General features: G+C 31.7%; 1 protein-coding gene across 1 annotated transcript in view; it reads left to right on the plus strand.

Annotated features, from left to right (window-relative positions):
- Window positions 1–11,931, plus strand: part of LOC106465433 (syntaxin-binding protein 5-like) — a 146,765-nt gene that overhangs the window by 119,617 nt on the left and 15,217 nt on the right. Inside the window, exons 17-22 of the mRNA XM_022393333.1 lie at window positions 1,065–1,071; window positions 1,373–1,507; window positions 5,744–5,977; window positions 7,178–7,286; window positions 9,577–9,672; window positions 9,964–10,088. Coding sequence (XP_022249041.1) covers window positions 1,065–1,071; window positions 1,373–1,507; window positions 5,744–5,977; window positions 7,178–7,286; window positions 9,577–9,672; window positions 9,964–10,088 — 706 coding nt within the window. The remainder of the gene's footprint in view (window positions 1–1,064; window positions 1,072–1,372; window positions 1,508–5,743; window positions 5,978–7,177; window positions 7,287–9,576; window positions 9,673–9,963; window positions 10,089–11,931) is intronic.

Below are 11,931 nucleotides of genomic sequence, written 5' to 3' on the forward strand. Positions count from 1 at the left end.
TTTGAATATTAGGAATTAATCAATATTTGTATACTGTTGTTGAATATTAGGAATTAGTTAATATTTGTATACTGTTGTTGAATATTAGGAAGTCAACAATATTTGTATACTGTTGTTGAATATTAGGAAGTCAACAACATTCATATACTGTTGTTGAATATTAGGAATTAAACAACATTCGTATACTGTTGTTGAATATTAGGAATTAAACAACATTCGTATACTGTTGTTGAATATTAGGAATTAAACAAAATAATCATATTCTGTTGTTGAATATTAGGAATTAATCAATATTTGTACACTGTTGTTGAATATTAAGAATTAATCAATATTTGTACACTGTTGTTGAACATTAGAAAGTCAACAATATTTGTATACTGTTGTTGAATATTAGGAAGTCAACAATATTTTTATACTGTTGTTGAATATTAGAAAGTCAACAATATTTGTATACTGTTGTTGAACATTAGAAAGTCAACAATATTTGTATACTGTTGTTGAACATTAGAAAGTCAAAATCTGTGGCACAGAAATCTCGGTATCCAGTATTTTGGTAATGACTTAACATTAAATACAGAAATGATCCATTTAGTATGATGTATTGATTTTGAAAAACTTTAACAAATCTATGGAAAGTTGAAATTGTTTTGGGTTTTGTATTGTTTTGTAATTTACATCCTTTCTGCACATGCTGTAATCATGTACACATGAACTACCTATGAAATACAAACATCATATAGTTTTATGACTCATTTTGTTTGTCCTTGTGGTTGTTTGATAAACTTTTCTGTAGCTGTACATGTATTATCACCAGTGTGTGGTTTATTTGTATGAAAAATGGTTAAAAAATTATTTTTATTTTTGTAGTTATTGTTTAAGTGCTACTTTTTGAGATATGTTAGTGTAGAAATGTTCTTTCTGATGCCATCTGAAGTTGAATAATCTCATTTTGGTAATGGAAAATTGATGTGAAAGGTAATTTAGATATATGCAAGAAAAGTGTAAAGCTATTGACTGACTGAACTTTGTTGACAATATACTGCCTTATATTTTCATTATTTCAGAGGTCAGGTATGATGTAAGAAGTTATAGTATGTTTGTTTTGCATACATTGTTCTACTTGTTTATGTCATGTGAAATATTCAGTTTTAGTCAATAGTGAAAGAAAACAGTTATCACATTTGTCATTGTTTTTGTTTGATGACACAGTATTTGGATGTTGTAATTTAGAATAATTGACAAAAATATATATTATTTAGATAAATGGAAAATAAACTGGAGAAAAAATTGTATGCTAATAATTTTTGTTTGTGGAAGATGAGAAAGAAATCAAATGTCAGGTCTGCGAGTTATTGTATTATTCTATTTGTAGGAACTATCTACAGACTGAAAGAATCCATTCTGCTTGTAGATTTCCTTGATAGTAATGGTGTTCTCATCCCCCATCCTTCAGGGTTTTGGAAGGATGTTGATTATAACAACAAAGAAAATTGTGACCAGATGTTAAGTAAGTTCAGTAATAATAATATTACACAGCTGGGTGCTCCAGTTGCTGTATGTTGCTCAGTCATGTTTAATATTTTATTACTAATTGCATACAGCTAGTTAGAATTTAACATTTGTGATTTCAGAATTTTTTTATATTCATATTTTTATATTCATATTTTTGTAATTAATAAAAATATATATTTTCTACATTAATATCATGTAGTTCAACTCCTGTGTGTTACAACTAAACTATTTACGTAGGAATATGACAATGAATAGCCTAGTTACAGAGGAACGTGACACTTGGTACACTAGTTAGAGAAAAACGTGGCACTTGGTACACTAGTTACAGAGGAACGTGACACTTGGTACACTAGTTACAGAAGAACGTGACACTTGGTACACTAGTTACAGAGGAATGTGACATTAGTAGACTAGTTACAGAGGAACATGACATTGATTAGACTAGTTACAGAGGAATGTGACATTGGGTGGACTAGTTACAGAGGAATGTGTCACTCAGTAGACTAGTTACAGAGGAATGTGTCAATCAGCAGACTAGTTACAGAGGAATATGACATTGAATAGACTAGTTACTGAGGAACGTGACACTTGGTACACTAGTTACAGAGGAATGTGACACTTGGTACACTAGTTACAGAGGAACGTGACACTTGGTACACTAGTTACAGATGAACGTGACACTTGGTATACTAGTTACAGATGAGCATGACACTTGGTAGACTAGTTACAGATGAACTTGACAATGAATAGACTAGTTACAGAGGAACGTGACACTTGGTGCACTAGTTACAGAGGAACGTGACACAACAAGACCTGTCTCTGATTAATTTACTCAGAGTAACAAGTGCTGTTTAGAATTAATTTACTCAGAGCAACAAGTACTGTCTCTCATTAATGTACCCAGAGTAACAAGTGCTGTCTCTGATTAATTTACTTAGAGCAACAAGTGCTGTGCCTTAATTAATTTACTTAGAGCAACAAGTGCTGTGCCTTAATTAATTTACTTAGAGCAACAAGTGCTGTTCCTTGATTAATTTACTCAGAGCAACAAGTGCTGTCTCTGATTAATTTACCCAGAGCAACAAGTGTTGTCTCTGATTAATTTACTCAGAGCAACAAGTGTTGTCTCTGATTAATTTACCCAGAGCAACAAGTGTTGTTTCTGATTAATTTACCCAGAGCAACAAGTGCTGTCTCTGGTTAATTTACTCACAATAAAAAGTGCTGTATATAATTAATTTACTCAGAGTAACAAGTATTGTCTTTATTAATTTACCCAGAGCAACAAGTGCTGTCTCTGATTAATTTACTCAGAGCAACAAGTGTTGTCTCTTATTAATTTACCCAGAGTAACAAGTATTGTCTTTATTAATTTACCCAGAGCAACAAGTGCTGTCTCTGATTAATTTAGTCAGGGCAACAAGTGCTGTCTCTGATTAATTTACTCAGAGCAACAAGTGATGTCTGTAATTAAATTACCCAGAATAACAAGTGCTGTCTCTGATTAATTTACCCAGAGCAACAAGTGCTGTCTCTGATTAATTTACCCAGAGCAACAAGTACTGTCTCTGATTAATTTACTCAGGGCAACAAGTGCTGTCTCTGATTAATTTACTTAGAGCAACAAGTGATGTCTGTAATTAAATTACCCAGAATAACAAGTGCTGTACTAAGTACTAAAATTTGAATTATAATCTACTATTTGATACCAAACTTATTGGAATACATTCATAAAATAGTAGTTCATTAAAATTTTGACCGCGAGTAAACAAACATAATGACAAGGCCTTTGACCTGTGACCACATGAAGACCTGTGTGGGTAGGGTTAACTTACTCAGAGTAACAAGTACTGTCTCGTTAACTCACTCAGAGTAACAAGTACTGTCTCATTATCTCACTCGGAGTAACAAGTAATATCTCATTAACTCACTCGGAGTAACAAGTACTGTCTCATTAACTCACTCACAGTAATAAGTACTGTCTGACATTAACTTACTCAGAGTAACAAGAACTGTCTCATTAGCTTACTCAGAGTAACAAGTGCTGTCTGTCAGTAATGCACTCAGAGTATAAAGTACTGTCTGTCAGTAATGCACTCAGAGTAACAATTACTGTATGTTAGTAATGCACTCATAGTAACAAGTACTGTCTCATTAACTTAATCAGAGTAACAAGTGCTGTCCATCAATAATGCACTCAGAGTAACAAGTACTGTCCATCAGTAATGCACTCAGAGTAACAAGATCTGTTTCTCAGTAATGCACTCAGGGTAACAAGATCTGTTTCTCAGTAATGCACTCAGGGTAACAAGATCTGTTTCTCAGTAATGCACTCAGAGTAACAAGTACTGTCCATCAGTAATGCACTCAGAGTAACAAGTACTGTCCATCAGTAATGCACTCCAAGTAACAAGTACTGTTTATCAGTAATGCACTCCGAGTAAAAAGTACTGTCCATCAGTAATGCTCTCAGAGTAACAAGAGCTGTCCATTAGTAATCCACTCAGAGTAACAAATTCTGTCCATCAGTAATCCACTCAGAGTAACAAGTACTGTCCATCAGTAATCCACTCAGAGTAACAAGTACTGTCCATCAGTAATGCACTCAGAGTAACAAGAGCCGTCCATTCAGGCTCGTTGCTAGATATACTGCTTTCTGCTCCTCTGTCCATCCAATCCTCTCTGCCAGGAGCTCAAATTGTGCTCTATATGCTTCCCACGGTGCCTTCCCATCGAAAACGTGATGAGTTTCTAGAAGGATCATGAAGGCTCAAGTGTTTGCCAGATGCCCCCTATTTTAATATATAAGCCCAGCAAATAGCAGATTGAAGAGAGATATAGAGACAGATAATTGAGTTAAGTGAGCAGTAGTGACTGTAAGTAAAGCGTGTGAATCCTTGTTAATTGTAGCGGGTGTTTAAGTTAAAGTGACTGTGGAAATTAAGTGTATTGAAAAGTTGTATTGAGGAAGAATAAACTAGTTTTATTTAAGAAAGGACTTGTATCGCTGAAGTTCTTTGGAAAGAATTTATACGGGAAATTAACAAACGGCCAGAGATGTAACACATCAATTGGACCTGAGAGTCTTAGCTTATTGTGGACATCTTAGGAAAGGTATTCTGAAATAAATAAGCTTGTATGGCTATGTGGTAAAATAATTGTTTTCTAACACAGCATAATGTTAACAAGATTTACCAAATGGACAATTTGAAATTTCAGTAGCTTGGGTCATTAATAAGTATTTTAAGGTATGAGCTATATTATAGGCAGCCACACAGATACAAGCTTATATAACACATAGTGATGGGCTTCAAGAAGTAATAAGGTGAAAATGAGATGTCGGGTTGAATAAGCAATGAATATGTTTTTTTTATGCTTTTAACAATAAAATTACAACAGTGTGATACAGTTAAAAAAACTTCCCTTCTTGTTAACAATGGTAAAATCTGTTAGTCATTTTCTTTGTAAATTTTTAACATTTACTCTTACAAGTGCAATGTACATAGACATTTAACATTATTTGACCTTCAACTTACTGCTTGAAGAAATGCATCAATTATGCAAGTATAACTTCTATAAGTAAGCATGGTTCTGCTTCCTTATAATTGGTCTTGGTACATATGTAAGCATGGTTCTGCTTCACTGTAATTGGGTTTGGTACATAAGTAAGCATGGTTCTGCTTCCTTATAATTGGTCTTGATACATAAGTAAGCATGTTTCTTCTTCCCTGTAATTGGTCTTGGTACAATAGTAAGCATGGTTCTGCTTCCCTGTAATTGGTCTTGGTACACAAGTAAGCATGGTTCTGCTTAACTATAATTGGTCTTGGTACATAAATAAGCATGGTTCTGCTTCCCTGTAATTGGTTTTGGTACACAAGTAAGCATGGTTCTGCTTCCCTGTAATTGGTTTTGGTACACAAGTAAGCATGGTTCTGCTTCCCTGTAATTGGTTTTGGTACTTTCTCTTTGTTTGTGTTTTAAATCTGAAGTTTTTAGTTTTTCTCTTCAAAACCATCTATCAGAAATTCATTCTTTTATTTCCAATTTCTTATTATTTTTAGTAGTTTAATCAAAACAGTACGATTCTTGGGGTAGTTTATTTTCTTCAACTTTTCATTTGTTTAAAAAATATCAAAAGATATTTGGATACATGTTGTTTTTTTACTACAAACTACTTTGTGTTCGTAATACTCTCATCCAAGTATGATTATATTATATTCTTTTATAGCTCATACCATTGAACATGATTTTTTTTTACAAGCTACCATGGACAACTTTTCCAAGAACACAGATTTCCTAACTCCTTTACCTTCTGAAGTCTGTGATAATCAGTTTGTGATAATGGTTTCTGAAAAGCAAGCTTGGGTGGTGTCTCTCCCATCACAATCTTGTATGAGCAGAAATAACTTAACAGATACATCATTTGTTGTTTGTGCAAAAGTTATGACACTAAAATCTGTGGGTGAGTTGTTTCTTTTTGTTTTTTTTAGAAAATTGTGTATAAAATACGTAATACAATTCTTAGTAATTTTTATTTCATTTGTTAATAAACACTTTGGTAGACAAGACTTTACACAGTAGAAAGCAAAATCAGTTTTTCTACTCGTGGTGAGCACAGTAAAGTTCTAGTTAGTGTTATATTTATTTTATTTTGATGGATTTACTTTAATCTGCACTGTTGAAATCAAACACAAAAAGTAAATCCAGTTTCTTCTGTCTGTTACCTTTATAAGTATCAGAGTATATTTCAAAGTAATTAAAAAAAAATGCATCTTTGAAAGTTTGAATGATAAAGTAGTTTTTAAAGTTAATTACACATTTATTGATAAAGAAAAATTATCCTGATTGGGGTATTATCTCAGTTGATTTTACATAGTCGTGATCTTAATCTACCAGATAAAGCAAAGTGTATGTCCGGGAAAAAAAGTGGTTATATATCTATCATTTCATATCTGTTCCATATACCTTCACAACATTTCTTGATCAATCAGCACCAAACTTGTCACAGTGATATAGGATGACATGAGGAAGGTCATGAGGGGGTTATACCCCATCTAATTTTGTATCTAATATTGGAAAAACTAACTAATCAGTACAACTTGACACAATGATACAGGTTGATATGAGGGTTTGCCCTCCCCCCCCCCCCATTTAATTTCATATTGATAGAATTTTTAGTATTGGTACCTTTATGTATTTGTATTGCATTTTTAATGTTTATTATGTTAAGAAAAAAAAATTGAAGCACTGTTATGTAATAAACATTGTGCAATAGTTTTGGTTGATAAAGGTTGAAAATTTCCTATTCTGTGTTTTACTGTACAGAATGCAGTCTTGGTTTTTGGTTTAATTCATTGGTTATAACCTAGTTGTTAGAATGTCACATGCTATTCAGTGAAACTGACAGCAAATATTGTTTAGTATTTCAAACAATAACTTCATATTAAAGTAGCTTGTGATGTATTTTGTCATACAACAGAATCACAGTTTTTAGGATCCCAGTCATCATGTTTACATGCAGACACCAAATAATCCCCCAAAAAAACTGCATGGCTTTTTTGTAATTATTAAGAACTTTCAATAAAAAATGCTATCTAGATCAATACATAAAAGCAATTATACAGTACTGAAATCAGCCTTATCTAAATGAGTTTACTTCCAGGTAAAGTGTGTTTAGCATGCTTCATAGGCAATGGAAATATTGTGGTCTACAGTCTACCTAATTTGAGGCTTTTCTATGAAGTCTGTTATTTGTCTATGATGGATCTGAGGTGAGAATCTTTTTTTTTTGTTATCATATGACACAGATTTTTTAAAACACTCTCTTTAACTCCTTACTCATCATCTCCTATTCCCAGAGACCATAAGGCCATGTTTTGATAAGGGTTTTTCACACTGTCCAGTAATATATAATTTATAGGACCTGCTTTCCTTTAAAATATACAATAAATCAAATAAGTATAAAATTTCCAAATATTCCCTGGTTCCTGGAATACATTTTGTCATAAAAGGGTTAAAATCAGTTTGTAATTGTAATGTTCAACATTCTAGAATAAACTGTTTTATCAACTCGTAGTGAAAGACATTTTATATTACTGAAGCTAGGTTTTCTGTAAATTCTAACACTTAATATTTTCTTGTTACAGATATTTTCATCTAATATAAATATTGTTAGCTTAATTATAAGTAAATGATTTAATAGTTGATGTAGTATTTTACTTTGACCTCATTTCAACGTGTATTATTTGTAAGTTATTTTCAAATACCAATTACTAAAAGAATTGAGGCAGTCAATTAAAATTAATTATAGTGTTTCCAACTTTAGGTTTAAAAAATCCAAGATAGAGTATAGATCTCATGTTTAGAGAGATCCAGCAGAAATATTTAAAATAATTAAAAATGGTAATAGTAGTTTTGAATTATAAACTGATTTTTGATGTGTGAGGTCTCATTGTGGAGGAAAGGCTTTTTTTTTAATTTATTGTTTTAAAATATTATAACCTTTGATGCAGTTCACCCTTTTGTTTTTATAGTTTTGAATTGTTGTGGCTTAGTCAGTGTGTATATCAATGATCAAAGTTCATGTTCTGTTCTTCTCTTTACATTTTCATATCTTCTGGTTTCCCAGTAAAATCTGTGAACAGATTGATGGAGTGACTATGGTCTCCAGCTGTGTACTGAATGTTTTTAGTTTCTATATTACAGAAGATATGTTGCTAACATTTTTGTGGTGTTTAACAATGTTAAGATAGTTAACAAATTTCTCCAGTTTTTAAATGGTAACTTCCAAGTATAAAGTTTATTATTAAAAATCAACAACATGACAAACTTTTGTTCTTATATATACATAATGTTATATTTACCACTAAAGTGGATCATAAACCTATTTTCACTGGAATTTATTCACATTTTGAACCTTTCTTTCCTTCACATTTTGAAGAAAATCTGGTGAAAATCCTTTCATATCGAGTCTCTAAGATACCAAGAAATCAATACTTTTTAAAGCAAAAGCTGAGAACATTAAAGATTAATTATTTTCCATAGTTGTTCCTAACTGGAATAATCCACACCCATAGTGAAAAACTCAATACGTCATCTGTCATGTTAGATGTTCCAAAGAAAACTGTAATTTTAATCATATTGTGCTTAAGCATTATTTCATACCTGATTAAGAAGAAAATTATCAAATGGCTATATCCATGAGCTCAGATAAAATGTTTTTGAAATCAGATTCTAAGTTAAAAAGACTTTTGTATTTAAAAACAAAAACATCCATTGATTACAGTACTAGTGGTATATGGGTTCATATCCCAAATATACAAACAGGGATATGTTGAATCTAGCACTAGAAAACTCTGCAGTCAAATAAAATGACTGTAGCATTAAAACCTACAACACCAGTAGTACTAGTAACCACTATCTATTGTTGTCTCCATTTTTCCAATATCTTTCTTCATTCCCATAAAGAATTCCATGTTAGAATGCTAAAACTTTTTTCCATCAAGCTAAGAAAACTAGCTCTTAATCAGAAGTCGAGCACACTTTCACTACATCTTTACTTGTGAAAATGTAAAGACAAAATCTGAAAGTGAACTTTGATTAGTGAACATGAGATGGATTGAAACATTAGTGTGCACATGAATTCATACACATTGAGCTTGCTTAATAATTGGTTATGACAGTTTGTGAAATTTCAAATTACATGCAACTGCATGAGTTTGTGAACAGTGGGTCAAATTAGAGAGTACACTTTCTTTGTCTAGTATTTTCAAGGTTTTATACCGTGCTCCACAAAAGGTTTAGACAGAGGATATGATACTTGAAAGGCATTGTTAATAAACTGCATCTATCTAAGAAGGTTTGGACAGTGTCTTGTGCTTCTACTTAGATCTGTTTGATCTCTAAAGCAAAATAAAAAGTAAAAGTTATCAGGAGCATTAATTGATTAATTTTTAGTAATATGTGTAATTTTTATATAGCTGTTTTGATTTAATATATATTTCAAATGAAAATTCATATTTAGGAATGAAGTTGTCATCAGTTTTGATTTCTGATTTACAGGATTCTTAAGACGTTCTCTTTTGGTACTAATGGCCTTGGCTTATACCTTTGTTCTGCTTCAGAAATCCAAAAGTTTACCATATCTTCATCTTTCTGGTAAGGTAATGAAAAGTGCAGAATGAATAATAATTTATCTAGTCAATCATTAATTACCATGTATAGTGAAATTAGACAATATATATGCTCACAGATTGACTTCTAATAGCTATAAAGTTAAACAAGTAAAAATAACTGAACAGATATGTTGATTGTTACTGAACAAGCCACAACCATGATTCCGAAGTGTTTAATAATATAATAGATGCCGATGTTTATGGTAAAGTATAAAAACAGAACTTCATGCTTATAGTATTCAGAATCTTATAGAATACCTGTATCTTTTTCTAGGGAAATCCTACAAGATATGTTAAGTACGGTCTTTGTACCCAAAGATATGCCTGAGCCTCCTAGAAAAGGCTTCTTCAGAGGATTATTTGGTGGAGGACCTAGTTCCCTTGATAGAGAAGGACTGTGTAAGTTTTACTTAGATATAAGTTACCTTGAGGATAGATAGCGTATGTCACAGTTTGAATGTTGTGAGCTAATGCTTTTTTTAATTATTATTTCTTCTGATTTAAATACTGTTATCTAGAAAACTGACTTTATTTGGCACACGTTAGTCATTTTTTCATCTGTACCACTGATTGTATTTCATTAGTGTTGAAAGGGATTATTAACCCTATCGTCATGGGTATCATTTACTGCACATGACACAAAGCTTTATTGTCTTACATTCAAAATGTTATTAAACTACTTTTTGTTTATGTTATACCAATTAGTATAGCATAAAATCGTAGCTAATAATCCATATTTTAACAGTATATAAATTTTAAGTTCTTAATTTTATAAGGCAATATTTAAAAAAAAACTGAATTTCCCCTAGTGTGACACACGTAACACATTTTTTTCTAGACATGTCCTCTTCTCTATTTTATCCACCACCTCTCTAATAACTATGAAATAAAACACAAATTGCTCACTAGAATTGTCATTACTCAGACAAACCATAATTTTTATAGCCTTTAATTTGGTTTGATTACAGAGCTAACAAATAGAAAATCAGACCCTTCCTGTCATGTCCTCTCTTTCAGGATTTGTTAATAGTTTTCTCTTATGCTTAATTGTATATTATCTATAACCAATAAAAATATCAAATGATGTATTATATTACATTATGTTCTGAACAGAGAAATGTCAATTTCTCTTTTAGTACAAGCTTTTTTTCCATGGGAAAGTCAAGGACTAGCTTATATGAATTTGTAACAACTCTTGACGCATAGTTAGCAAGCCAGAAAAATTATGATTGTTAGAGGAAATTATCTACTTTTTATGTGTTATTAGTCTGTGTTCTTTGGTGCATTATTTAGTGCACTACTACCATTAGTACTAAAAAAAAGGTAGGGTTAGGTTTTGTCAACAGCAAAAAAAAGTACTCGGGTAAGTACTTTATTTCTTGTTTTTCATATTTGTTCTTCATTTGTTATTATAAAAATAAGTAAAATGCAAAAATAGGAAACTCTTTAGGTTAGTAAGGTTAGATTATATTGTTAGAACAGAGGAAGTCACGCGACGCTGAGAACATGTGCGCCGGAGTTTCTCGAAGGATCATGAATTTGCCCACCAGCTCGAGTGTGTTTTAGATGCCCTCTTTTTTAGTATATATAAGCTTGGCAAAGAAAGCCGATAGATAATTGAGTTAAGCAAACAGCAGGCACCATAAGTAAAGTGTGATTTATAGCATGTGTTATAAAAGTTGTTAAGTTTAGAATGACGAGATACATACTCACTGTGAAATTACTGTGTATTAAAAGTTTGTATCTAGGAAGAATAAATTGGGTTAATCAAGAAAGGACTTGTATCGCTGAAGTTTCTCAGAAAGAATTTATACCAGAAATTAACAAACAAGCAGATACGCAACAATATAAAATTAAAAATAATAATATAATAAAATATTTTAACAAGCCACTGATGCAAATAGCTCGTGGATAATGTAATTCAGTAACATAACATGTCCTCCAAGATCCCCAAGTGACTTACAAGTTTTAATGGTGCGAATAGTAGTTAGACATGATTCAAAGGGCAATAAAATAATAAAATTTAATTGTAAATAGATGTATACTGTTATGAGTTTAAGGAATGTAGTTTCATGGTACAATTTGAAGTCATTCTAGAATGGAAAAAAGGTAATTTAGAATTATTTCGATTTTGTTTTTGGAGGTTATGAGGTTGATTAAATTGACCAAACTCGTACAGAATTAGGGTAAAGAAAATAAGAGATAAAATATAATGTTTTACTGAAAACAAATGCTTGAAATG

The sequence above is a fragment of the Limulus polyphemus genome, unplaced genomic scaffold, assembly GCF_000517525.1.
Source record: "Limulus polyphemus unplaced genomic scaffold, Limulus_polyphemus-2.1.2 Scaffold1942, whole genome shotgun sequence".
Lineage (NCBI taxonomy): Eukaryota > Metazoa > Arthropoda > Merostomata > Xiphosura > Limulidae > Limulus > Limulus polyphemus.